Source organism: Primulina eburnea, chromosome 1 (genome assembly GCF_022965805.1).
Source record: "Primulina eburnea isolate SZY01 chromosome 1, ASM2296580v1, whole genome shotgun sequence".
Taxonomy (NCBI): domain Eukaryota; kingdom Viridiplantae; phylum Streptophyta; class Magnoliopsida; order Lamiales; family Gesneriaceae; genus Primulina; species Primulina eburnea.
Genome location: NC_133101.1, coordinates 55,454,447 through 55,466,002, shown reverse-complemented (window position 1 = coordinate 55,466,002; position 11,556 = coordinate 55,454,447). Strand labels below are relative to the sequence as shown.

Below are 11,556 nucleotides of genomic sequence, written 5' to 3'. Positions count from 1 at the left end.
GTAATTATTACAAAGAAAGAAGGGGAAAAAATGATTTTCTGGATTAATACCAGATACCAATTCGTTTCAAATCCGTATATTAGAACCCTCACCAATTTTTGCCGAACTGGACCAGCTAATCATACACAATTAATTTTCACTCTACGTCTTGGATGGCTTTCACACCGTTTACGGTGTCTGGAGCCAGTCCAAATATGCGTTCCATATCAATTAACAAGGGGAAGTTCTTTCTCAGCAACGAAAACATAGAACTCCGCGCCAAGCATCTCGTGTACATGACGTACATTCAAAGCCATGCTTAGATTGATGACTTCCTGTTGATAAACGAAGAGAAAAGAAGAGGAAGAGTGAGGAGTTGTAAAAAGAAGTGGGATGTCTCAACGTGACTTGTCCCACATTGAGAAAATAACCAAATGAAGTTTCTCTAATAAGCGCCAAGTTGAAACAAAGGTTTGGGCTCCAAGGAGTGTTGGATCTGGTTTTCTACACGCCCAAATGCAGCGGAAGATTTAAATTTTTTTTTTTATTTTGAAACACAAAATAATATTGCTTTGGACGTTCGTATGATTTAACAAAATAAACATGCATAGGATATTAGAAATTATACCTTTGTGAATTTGATTCACTTGGACACCAACCGATCCGGTATTGCAGATCTGGCTCTTGATGATTCCCTACGAACTTTCTTCAAAAGATCCTCCTATCAAGTCCACGACTAGATACTATGTTCCTCTTCCAATTTGCACTAGAAAATATGGAAGATTTTTGCGTAGGAGAGAATTATTTGAGAGACGGCTCAAACCCTAAAAATAATTCAAGGAGGCCAAATTTTTCTCTTGTAAAATGGAGGCTCACGTAAGTCTAGATGGTGGGTGGCTAGGTTTTGCATTATTTATAATAAAATAATAACCTAACTATACAATTAACATTAATGGGCTTGATTTAATTAATTGGGCTAGTCCAACTAGTTTAATTAATTTAATCATGGCCCATTAAAACTTTAATTATTTATTATGTTGGACTTGTACTCCTACAAGCCCATTAAACATAATACCCACCATATTTAATTTATTAATTAATCAACTCAATTTTTGAGCTTAATAAATTAAATACATTATAAATTCAACACTTGAATTTATTATTTAAATTATAAATTCAACTACTTGAATTTACATCACCTCCAAAATTTAATATTTAATAAACCCAACATTTGAGTTTAATAAATTAAATTCTCAAATTTTATAAATTCAACTCCCTGAATTTATTCTCTCAAAATTTAATTATCATAAATTCAACTCCTTGAATTTACTATATAATATAAATTCAACTTCTTGAATTTATTCTCTCAACGGGAACAAACAATCCAGTACTTGTGTGACCCTCAATGGTTCAGGGATACAGCTAGCCGTGGGTTCACAACTCTTTGTGATTCAGGACATAATCCTTTATTCGGGCTTACCCTAGTTAGCCCCATTCTTTTCATCAACACCTTGATCAAGAATGTCAGAACTCATTTCTGATTACACCCATCGGATCATGGTAAGAGCGTCTAGTAGCATCGCCCCATGATCCCCTAGGTATCACTGATAGTGCCTGCAAGAACCAGTCGATTATGATTAGCGTACAGTACGGTCCCTTCATCTCATATATCCCGATCGAATCTGCAACCATTGGTTCATCGAGGGTTGCATATTAATTCGATAGCTATGTGATAACTATAATAGTGGCATCGCGTGTACTATTTGAGAACTCTTTCTCTAACGTACATCTCATACTCTGGCCAGAGATTCTATGCACTATTATTACATCAGATCACATAGGATATCCACACCCGTAGGTGAGCGGTGAATCCCCGACTACAATGCACTGGCTCCTATATGTGTCGCAACTGTACCCAACCTCGCCACCTGATGACTCTCCTGGAGCCGGTAAACGAGTCAAAGCACAGTTCTAGCATATAGAGCCTCAGTGTTGTCCCGGGTCGTAAGGACTAATGGTGTACAATCATAACCACGGACTTATCCTCTCGATGAATGATAACTACTTGGAAAGTCCGAGGGAGGGTTGTTCAGTATAATCATCATATGACTATCCATCTGCATGTTTGGACATCTCTATGCCCTTACCAAGAAACGCAGTACGCAACATCACAGATGCTAGTCTCAAGCTCAAGCGACCTTTATCCATGTTTTAGGCGGCTGAATCGACTAGGAACGAATTTAGATTATACAGTGCTTACAAATGAGTTTCAACATCGAATTACGATTCATTTGTATTAAAGTATAATCAAGGTCTTTATCTATGTTTGATAACATGGGCATACAGATAAAGAATAACAAACCATGAAATAATGAATTATATTAAAATAAAGATTGTTATTTACAACAGAGTCAATAAAATCCCTAGTCAACAGTTGACTTGCAGGGCATCTACTCTAACAATCTCCCACTTGCCCTAAAGCCAACTACCCATAAACTTTAATCCCATTGCTTCGCGATGCTTCTCAAACAATGGTCCTGGCAAGGGCTTCGTAAGTGGATCAGCAACGTTATCTGCAGAGGGGACTCTTTCGACTGATATGTCTCCCCTTCCCACAATCTCCCGGATGATGTGGAATTTCCTCAGTACATGTTTGGATCGCTGATGAGACCTTGGTTCATTTGCTTGCGCAACGGCACCAGTGTTGTCGCAGTACACCGGGACTGGATCAACTTCATTAGGAATAACGCCCAACTCTTGGACAAAATTCCTCATCCAAACTGCCTCTTTGGCTGCAGCAGATGCAGCAATGTATTCAGCTTCAGTGGTAGAATCCGCAACGGTGTCTTGCTTGGAACTTTTCCAAGAGACAGCCGCACCATTAAGCATGAATACGAAACCAGAGGTCGATTTCGAATCATCTATATCACATTGGAAGCTAGAATCAGTATAGCCTTCCAATTTTAATTCTCCACCCCCATAGACCATGAACAAATTCTTAGTCCTTCTTAAGTACTTAAGAATGTCTTTCACGGCCTTCCAATGCATTGAACCAGGGTTCGCCTGATATCTGCTTATAACACTCAAAGCATAAGCAATGTCAGGACGTGTCGATATCATACCATACATAATACTACCAATAGCTGACGCATATGGAATACGTGTCATCATCTCTATCTCTTCATCAGTTTTGGGACACATAGCTTTAGATAGAGTAATACCATGACACATTGGTAAGTATCCTCTCTTGGACTCTTCCATAGAGAATCGTTTAAGAATGGTATCGATATAAGTGGCTTGGGTGAGTCCCAGCATCCTCTTCGATCTATCTCTATAGATCTGTATTCCTAATACATAAGATGCTTCGCCCATGTCTTTCATGGAGAATTTACTGGCCAACCATACTTTAGTTGATTGCAGTAATCCTACATCATTCCCAATGAGCAGGATATCATCAACATAAAGTACTAGGAATGTCACTGCACTCCCACTAACTTTCTTGTACACACATGGTTCTTCAGGATTCTTTGCAAAACCAAACTCTTTGATAGTGCTATCAAATCTGAGGTTCCAACTCCTTGATGCCTGCTTGAGACCATATATTGATCTCTGAAGTTTGCATACTTTATGCTCACTTCCTACTGATGTGTATCCCTCGGGTTGAGACATATAAATTTCTTCTTTGATGTCTCCATTGAGGAATGCAGTCTTTACATCCATTTGCCATATCTCATACTCATACCATGCTGCTATGGCCAGTAGTATTCTAATGGACTTAAACATAGCAACTGGTGAAAAAGTTTCCTCATAGTCAACTCCTTGCCTTTGAGTATAACCTTTTGCAACCAGTCTTGCTTTGAAGGTCACTACCTTCCCATCCGCCCCAAGCTTTCTTTTGTAGATCCATTTGCATCCTATGGGAACGATTCCCTCAGGTGGATCCACTAATGTCCAGACTTGGTTTGAATACATAGAGTCCATTTCTGACTGCATGGCTTCAAGCCATTTGGTTGAATCAGTATCAGATAATGCTTCTTTGAAATTCATTGGATCACATCCAACACAAGACTAATCATGGCCTTGTTCATGAAGAAGCGTATATCTTGCAGGTGGTCTAATAACCCTATCAGACCTTCTAGAAGCTTGTACTTCAACTACTGGTTCTTGGGAAATGGGTTCAACTTCTATAGTTGATGGAGTATCTTGAATTTCTTCAAGTTCTATCATCTTGCCTTTTCTATCTAATAGAAATTCCTTTTCCAAAAAGGTGGCATTTCTTGAAACAAACACTTTTGCTTCATTTGGATGATAGAAATAATATCCAACAGAATTCTTTGGATATCCTACAAAGTAGCACAAAGTGGATCTACTATCCAATTTGTCTTCCACTGTCTGCTTCACGTAAGCAGGACACCCCCATATTCTCATGTAAGAATATTTGGGAGTTTTTCCCATCCATATCTCATATGGTGTTTTATCCACTGCTTTTGTATGGACATTATTCAACAACATTGCCGCAGTTTCAAGCGCAAAGCCCCAAAACGATATAGGCAATTCAGTGAATCCCATCATAGATCGAACCATGTCCATCAAGGTTTGATTTCGACGTTCAGAAACACCATTCAATTGTGGTGTTGATGGTGGAGTCCACTGTGAGAGAATCCCATTCTCTTTTAGATAACCCAAAAATTCAGCACTCAAGTATTCTCCACCTCGATCAGATCGAAGTGCCTTAATACTTCTTTCTAGCTGATTTTCTACTTCAGATCTGAACTCTTTGAACCTTTCAAATGCTTCAGATTTATGTTTCATCAAATAAACATACACATACCTCGAATGGTCATCAGTAAAGGTAATGAAGTAGGAATGCCCAAATTTTGTGCTAACACTTAGCGGGCCACAAACGTCTGTATGGATCAAATCCAATAGACCATGTGCACGTTCTACTTTTCCATTGAATGGAGTCTTAGTCATTTTTCCTTTTAGACAGGACTCACAAGTAGGTAGAGAATTTATGTCTGACAAGTCAAACATGCCTTCTCCCACTAGCTTGTGCATCCTTCTTTGAGAAATATGACCTAGTCTAGCGTGCCACATTTGTGCCGGATTTGGATCTTCTATTTTTCTTTTGTTTGTTGTTGTTTTTGTATGCGTTTGGACATTGTTTAACGGAATATCTTTCAATTTTAAGTTATAGAGACCGTTTGTCAATTCTCCAGTTCCAATCAAACATTCATTCTTGTATAAATTGCAAACACCTTTAGCAAAAACACAAGAATAACCATCCCTATCAAGCATAGAAATAGAAATAATGTTTTTAACCAATTCAGGAACAAATAAAACGTCTCTAAAAAACAACTTAAAATTATTGTCCAAAATTAAAGTAATGTCTCCAATGGCAGTGGCAGCAACTCTTGCTCCATTTCCTAGTCTTAGAAAGGTCTCACCATCTCTAAGCCTCCTGCTTCTTCCCATCACCTGCAAATCATTGCATAGATGAGAACCACATCCGGTATCCAATACCCAAGAAGAGGAATTAATAGAAACATTAACTTCAATATAAAACATACCATGGCCAGAACGCTTCTGGGCAAGATACTCCTCGCAATTACGCCTCCAATGTCCAGGCTTGTTGCAGTGGAAACAGACTTGTTCTGACTTGTCAGGCTTTGAGGGCCCCGGATTTGCTTTCTTGTATGGCTTTTTGTTGGGCTTGTTCTTCTTTGGAGGGGCAGAACGCTTCTTGCCTTTATTTGGGGCTCCCTTTTTCGTACCATACGAAGAACCCACTAGAAGAACAGGCTTTTCCTTTTTAATTGTGGCCTCATAATTAGTAAGCATATTGACCAACTCTTCAAGGGTGGCCTCAAGCTTATTCATATTAAAATTAACCACAAATCCATCGAACGAGGCAGGCAAAGACAACAAGAGAATATCAGTCGAGAGCTCACTAGGAATAACCAAGTCGAGTCCCACCAACTTCTCAATGAGCCCAATCATCCTAACACCATGCTCATGGACCGAAGTCCCCTCTCGCAAGCGTGTAGTCATGAGTTCTTTAACAGTCGCATGTCTTTCTGAACGAGTTTGTACAGCATACAATTCTTTCAGATGAAGGTGAATATCAGCAGCATTCACCGCCTCCTCGAACCTCCTCTGAAGTTCATTCGACATCGAAGCCAACATGTAGCTCTTAGCTTGGAGATCATGATCCCAATGTTTCTCAAGCTTAGCTAATTCAGTCCTACTGATATCAGGAGCAGCCTCCTTAATTGGCTTCTTATCAAGCACATACTCAATCCTTTCGGAGTTCAGAACAATCTTTAAGTTTCGAAACCAGTCATGATAGTTAGGGCCAGTCAGTTTGTTTTGATCGAGAATGATTGAAAGCGGGTTACGAGTAGACATCGTAAATATACTGAAAATGAAAACAGATAAATGTTACTGATAATTTTAAAATAATTCTAAGATATAAAATATGGATTTCATTTTATAAATTACCCTCCCACTATTTTGACATTTCCACCACCCTCTGATGAAAAAAGGAAATCGCATTTCCTTAAAAGGCACGTAGAGTCCAATTAGCCAATTATAATCCCGAATAATATCAGCCAATTATAATTTCTAAAAGGTAGAGTCCAATTGCATCCCTATTCAACCTCCACGTGTTTTGCCTCACGTTTAATAAGGGCCCAATAATATGACGCCGTTTATTTTCACGTGTCAAACCAACCCATCAATATTGAATTGTAGTAGACGGTCGCCATGAGTTCCCTCAATAATATGAGCCGAAGTCATGGGAGTTCCACTCAATTCACATCATATGTCCGGTGGAAGTCACAACTTTCCGACGTACAGGCCTCCCCAATAATATGAGCCAGACACTGTCCGCGGGTAGCGATCAACATGCAACCACGGTTGATGGAAGGCAAGGAAAAATTAAACTCTTTTAATTTTTACTTTTTCGGTTTGATATAAATTTTGAATCTTATTCAAAATGAGGGATTTTAATTTCAAAAATTGTCTCATCATTTTAATTTAAAAACGCGTGCCACGAGTATGTATGTTTGTCGGATTCATGCAACTATATTATTTAATAATATACATACATGCATACTACTATATATCGCATATATCATAATATGACATTCAACAATAATAAGGATGATCGATCGCCTACACTATTAGATCCATGTGAGCCATACATGGATCCAGGTCCAAACCTAGGTGAATGCAGGGATGCAAATGCAACAATTACAAAAGCTTCCAATATTTTACATGTCTTCATCTTGATCATCGGGCCCACCATCTTCCAGTCTTGATCTCCCACTATTTCTAATAATTACATTTAAATAGCCATGGCACATAAGGGATACATCTCATGTGGTGGGAACGGGCAATAAACCAGGCCCACTTTAATAATATCAAATATTAACAAAATAAATAAAACAGTAAAATATCCTAACATACACCTAACACATTGGTCAAGGCTCTCGATCATCCTTCATGCATTTAATATCAAATATTAACATCAATTTAATTAAACAATTTAATTAATTGATCAATCATATATCTAATAATTACATCACTAACCACCACAATTGCTTTCTTGTATGGCTTTTTGTTGGGCTTGTTCTTCTTTGGAGGGGCAGAACGCTTCTTGCCTTTATTTGGGGCTCCCTTTTTCGTACCATACGAAGAACCCACTAGAAGAACAGGCTTTTCCTTTTTAATTGTGGCCTCATAATTAGTAAGCATATTGACCAACTCTTCAAGGGTGGCCTCAAGCTTATTCATATTAAAATTAACCACAAATCCATCGAACGAGGCAGGCAAAGACAACAAGAGAATATCAGTCGAGAGCTCACTAGGAATAACCAAGTCGAGTCCCACCAACTTCTCAATGAGCCCAATCATCCTAACACCATGCTCATGGACCGAAGTCCCCTCTCGCAAGCGTGTAGTCATGAGTTCTTTAACAGTCGCATGTCTTTCTGAACGAGTTTGTACAGCATACAATTCTTTCAGATGAAGGTGAATATCAGCAGCATTCACCGCCTCCTCGAACCTCCTCTGAAGTTCATTCGACATCGAAGCCAACATGTAGCTCTTAGCTTGGAGATCATGATCCCAATGTTTCTCAAGCTTAGCTAATTCAGTCCTACTGATATCAGGAGCAGCCTCCTTAATTGGCTTCTTATCAAGCACATACTCAATCCTTTCGGAGTTCAGAACAATCTTTAAGTTTCGAAACCAGTCATGATAGTTAGGGCCAGTCAGTTTGTTTTGATCGAGAATGATTGAAAGCGGGTTACGAGTAGACATCGTAAATATACTGAAAATGAAAACAGATAAATGTTACTGATAATTTTAAAATAATTCTAAGATATAAAATATGGATTTCATTTTATAAATTACCCTCCCACTATTTTGACATTTCCACCACCCTCTAATGAAAAAGGGAAATCGCATTTCCTTAAAAGGCACGTAGAGTCCAATTAGCCAATTATAATCCCGAATAATATCAGCCAATTATAATTTCTAAAAGGTAGAGTCCAATTGCATCCCTATTCAACCTCCACGTGTTTTGCCTCACGTTTAATAAGGGCCCAATAATATGACGCCGTTTATTTTCACGTGTCAAACCAACCCATCAATATTGAATTGTAGTAGACGGTCGCCATGAGTTCCCTCAATAATATGAGCCGAAGTCATGGGAGTTCCACTCAATTCACATCATATGTCCGGTGGAAGTCACAACTTTCCGGCGTACAGGCCTCCCCAATAATATGAGCCAGACACTGTCCGCGGGTAGCGATCAACATGCAACCACGGTTGATGGAAGGCAAGGAAAAATTAAACTCTTTTAATTTTTACTTTTTCGGTTTGATATAAATTTTGAATCTTATTCAAAATGAGGGATTTTAATTTCAAAAATTGTCTCATCATTTTAATTTAAAAACGCGTGCCACGAGTATGTATGTTTGCCGGATTCATGCAACTATATTATTTAATAATATACATACATGCATACTACTATATATCGCATATATCATAATATGACATTCAACAATAATAAGGATGATCGATCGCCTACACTATTAGATCCATGTGAGCCATACATGGATCCAGGTCCAAACCTAGGTGAATGCAGGGATGCAAATGCAACAATTACAAAAGCTTCCAATATTTTACATGTCTTCATCTTGATCATCGAGCCCACCATCTTCCAGTCTTGATCTCCCACTATTTCTAATAATTACATTTAAATAGCCATGGCACATAAGGGATACATCTCATGGGGTGGGAACGGGCAATAAACCAGGCCCACTTTAATAATATCAAATATTAACAAAATAAATAAAACAGTAAAATATCCTAACATACACCTAACACATTGGTCAAGGCTCTCGATCATCCTTCATGCATTTAATATCAAATATTAACATCAATTTAATTAAACAATTTAATTAATTGATCAATCATATATCTAATAATTACATCACTAACCACCACAATTGCTTTCTTGTATGGCTTTTTGTTGGGCTTGTTCTTCTTTGGAGGGGCAGAACGCTTCTTGCCTTTATTTGGGGCTCCCTTTTTCGTACCATACGAAGAACCCACTAGAAGAACAGGCTTTTCCTTTTTAATTGTGGCCTCATAATTAGTAAGCATATTGACCAACTCTTCAAGGGTGGCCTCAAGCTTATTCATATTAAAATTAACCACAAATCCATCGAACGAGGCAGGCAAAGACAACAAGAGAATATCAGTCGAGAGCTCACTAGGAATAACCAAGTCGAGTCCCACCAACTTCTCAATGAGCCCAATCATCCTAACACAACCGCAAAAAGTATAAATATATACAATTAATATATATCATTCAACAAAAGTATATTAGAATTAATATCACAACCGCAAAAATATAAATATATATATATATATATATATATATATATATATATATATATATATTTAGGTGGATTATCATTATAATTATTTAAGTCTCACCTTCATCTTCATACTTGATTATTCATTTATTTAATCAAATAAAAAATCTCGTCCATATCTTCCTTCATTTGGGTCATATATCAAATTTTTCCTCAGGTTTTTAGAAAATCTTCATCACACACACACACATACACACACACACACACACACACATATATATATATATATATATATATATATATATATAAAATATTGATAGTTGTTGAAGTGTATAGATTAAATAAAAATGTATCAAGAGTCCAAGACATTAAATTTTTAAACCAATATAACTCGACACATTTTTGTTACAAAATGTTAGTAATTATTACAAAGAAAGAAGGGGAAAAAATGATTTTCTGGATTAATACCAGATACCAATTCGTTTCAAATCCGTATATTAGAACCCTCACCAATTTTTGCCGAACTGGACCAGCTAATCATACACAATTAATTTTCACTCTACGTCTTGGATGGCTTTCACACCGTTTACGGTGTCTGGAGCCAGTCCAAATATGCGTTCCATATCAATTAACAAGGGGAAGTTCTTTCTCAGCAACGAAAACATAGAACTCCGCGCCAAGCATCTCGTGTACATGACGTACATTCAAAGCCATGCTTAGATTGATGACTTCCTGTTGATAAACGAAGAGAAAAGAAGAGGAAGAGTGAGGAGTTGTAAAAAGAAGTGGGATGTCTCAACGTGACTTGTCCCACATTGAGAAAATAACCAAATGAAGTTTCTCTAATAAGCGCCAAGTTGAAACAAAGGTTTGGGCTCCAAGGAGTGTTGGATCTGGTTTTCTACACGCCCAAATGCAGCGGAAGATTTAAATTTTTTTTTTTATTTTGAAACACAAAATAATATTGCTTTGGACGTTCGTATGATTTAACAAAATAAACATGCATAGGATATTAGAAATTATACCTTTGTGAATTTGATTCACTTGGACACCAACCGATCCGGTATTGCAGATCTGGCTCTTGATGATTCCCTACGAACTTTCTTCAAAAGATCCTCCTATCAAGTCCACGACTAGATACTATGTTCCTCTTCCAATTTGCACTAGAAAATATGGAAGATTTTTGCGTAGGAGAGAATTATTTGAGAGACGGCTCAAACCCTAAAAATAATTCAAGGAGGCCAAATTTTTCTCTTGTAAAATGGAGGCTCACGTAAGTCTAGATGGTGGGTGGCTAGGTTTTGCATTATTTATAATAAAATAATAACCTAACTATACAATTAACATTAATGGGCTTGATTTAATTAATTGGGCTAGTCCAACTAGTTTAATTAATTTAATCATGGCCCATTAAAACTTTAATTATTTATTATGTTGGACTTGTACTCCTACAAGCCCATTAAACATAATACCCACCATATTTAATTTATTAATTAATCAACTCAATTTTTGAGCTTAATAAATTAAATACATTATAAATTCAACAGTTGAATTTATTATTTAAATTATAAATTCAACTACTTGAATTTACATCACCTCCAAAATTTAATATTTAATAAACCCAACATTTGAGTTTAATAAATTAAATTCTCAAATTTTATAAATTCAACTCCTTGAATTTATTCTC

General features: G+C 37.2%; 1 protein-coding gene across 1 annotated transcript; it reads right to left on the bottom strand.

The window, feature by feature from the left end:
• Positions 1–5,199: 5,199 nt before the first annotated feature.
• LOC140812696 (uncharacterized) lies at positions 5,200–6,052 on the bottom strand. The gene is made up of 2 exons (XM_073171043.1): positions 5,550–6,052; positions 5,200–5,457 (listed from the first exon to the last, which is right to left on the bottom strand). The coding sequence occupies exons 1-2, from the start codon at positions 6,028–6,030 to the stop codon at positions 5,432–5,434; spliced, it is 507 nt and encodes a 168-aa protein (XP_073027144.1). The 5' UTR covers positions 6,031–6,052; the 3' UTR covers positions 5,200–5,431.
• Positions 6,053–11,556: the final 5,504 nt, after the last annotated feature.

Excerpts from the sequence above, each read along its gene's own strand:
- LOC140812696 (XM_073171043.1), bottom strand. The coding sequence starts at position 6,030 with ATGACTACACGCTTGCGAGAGGGGACTTCGGTCCATGAGCATGGTGTT. Across the intron at positions 5,458-5,549 it reads CCAGAAGCGTTCTGGCCATG|GTGATGGGAAGAAGCAGGAG; the intron begins GTATGTTTTATA and ends AATGATTTGCAG.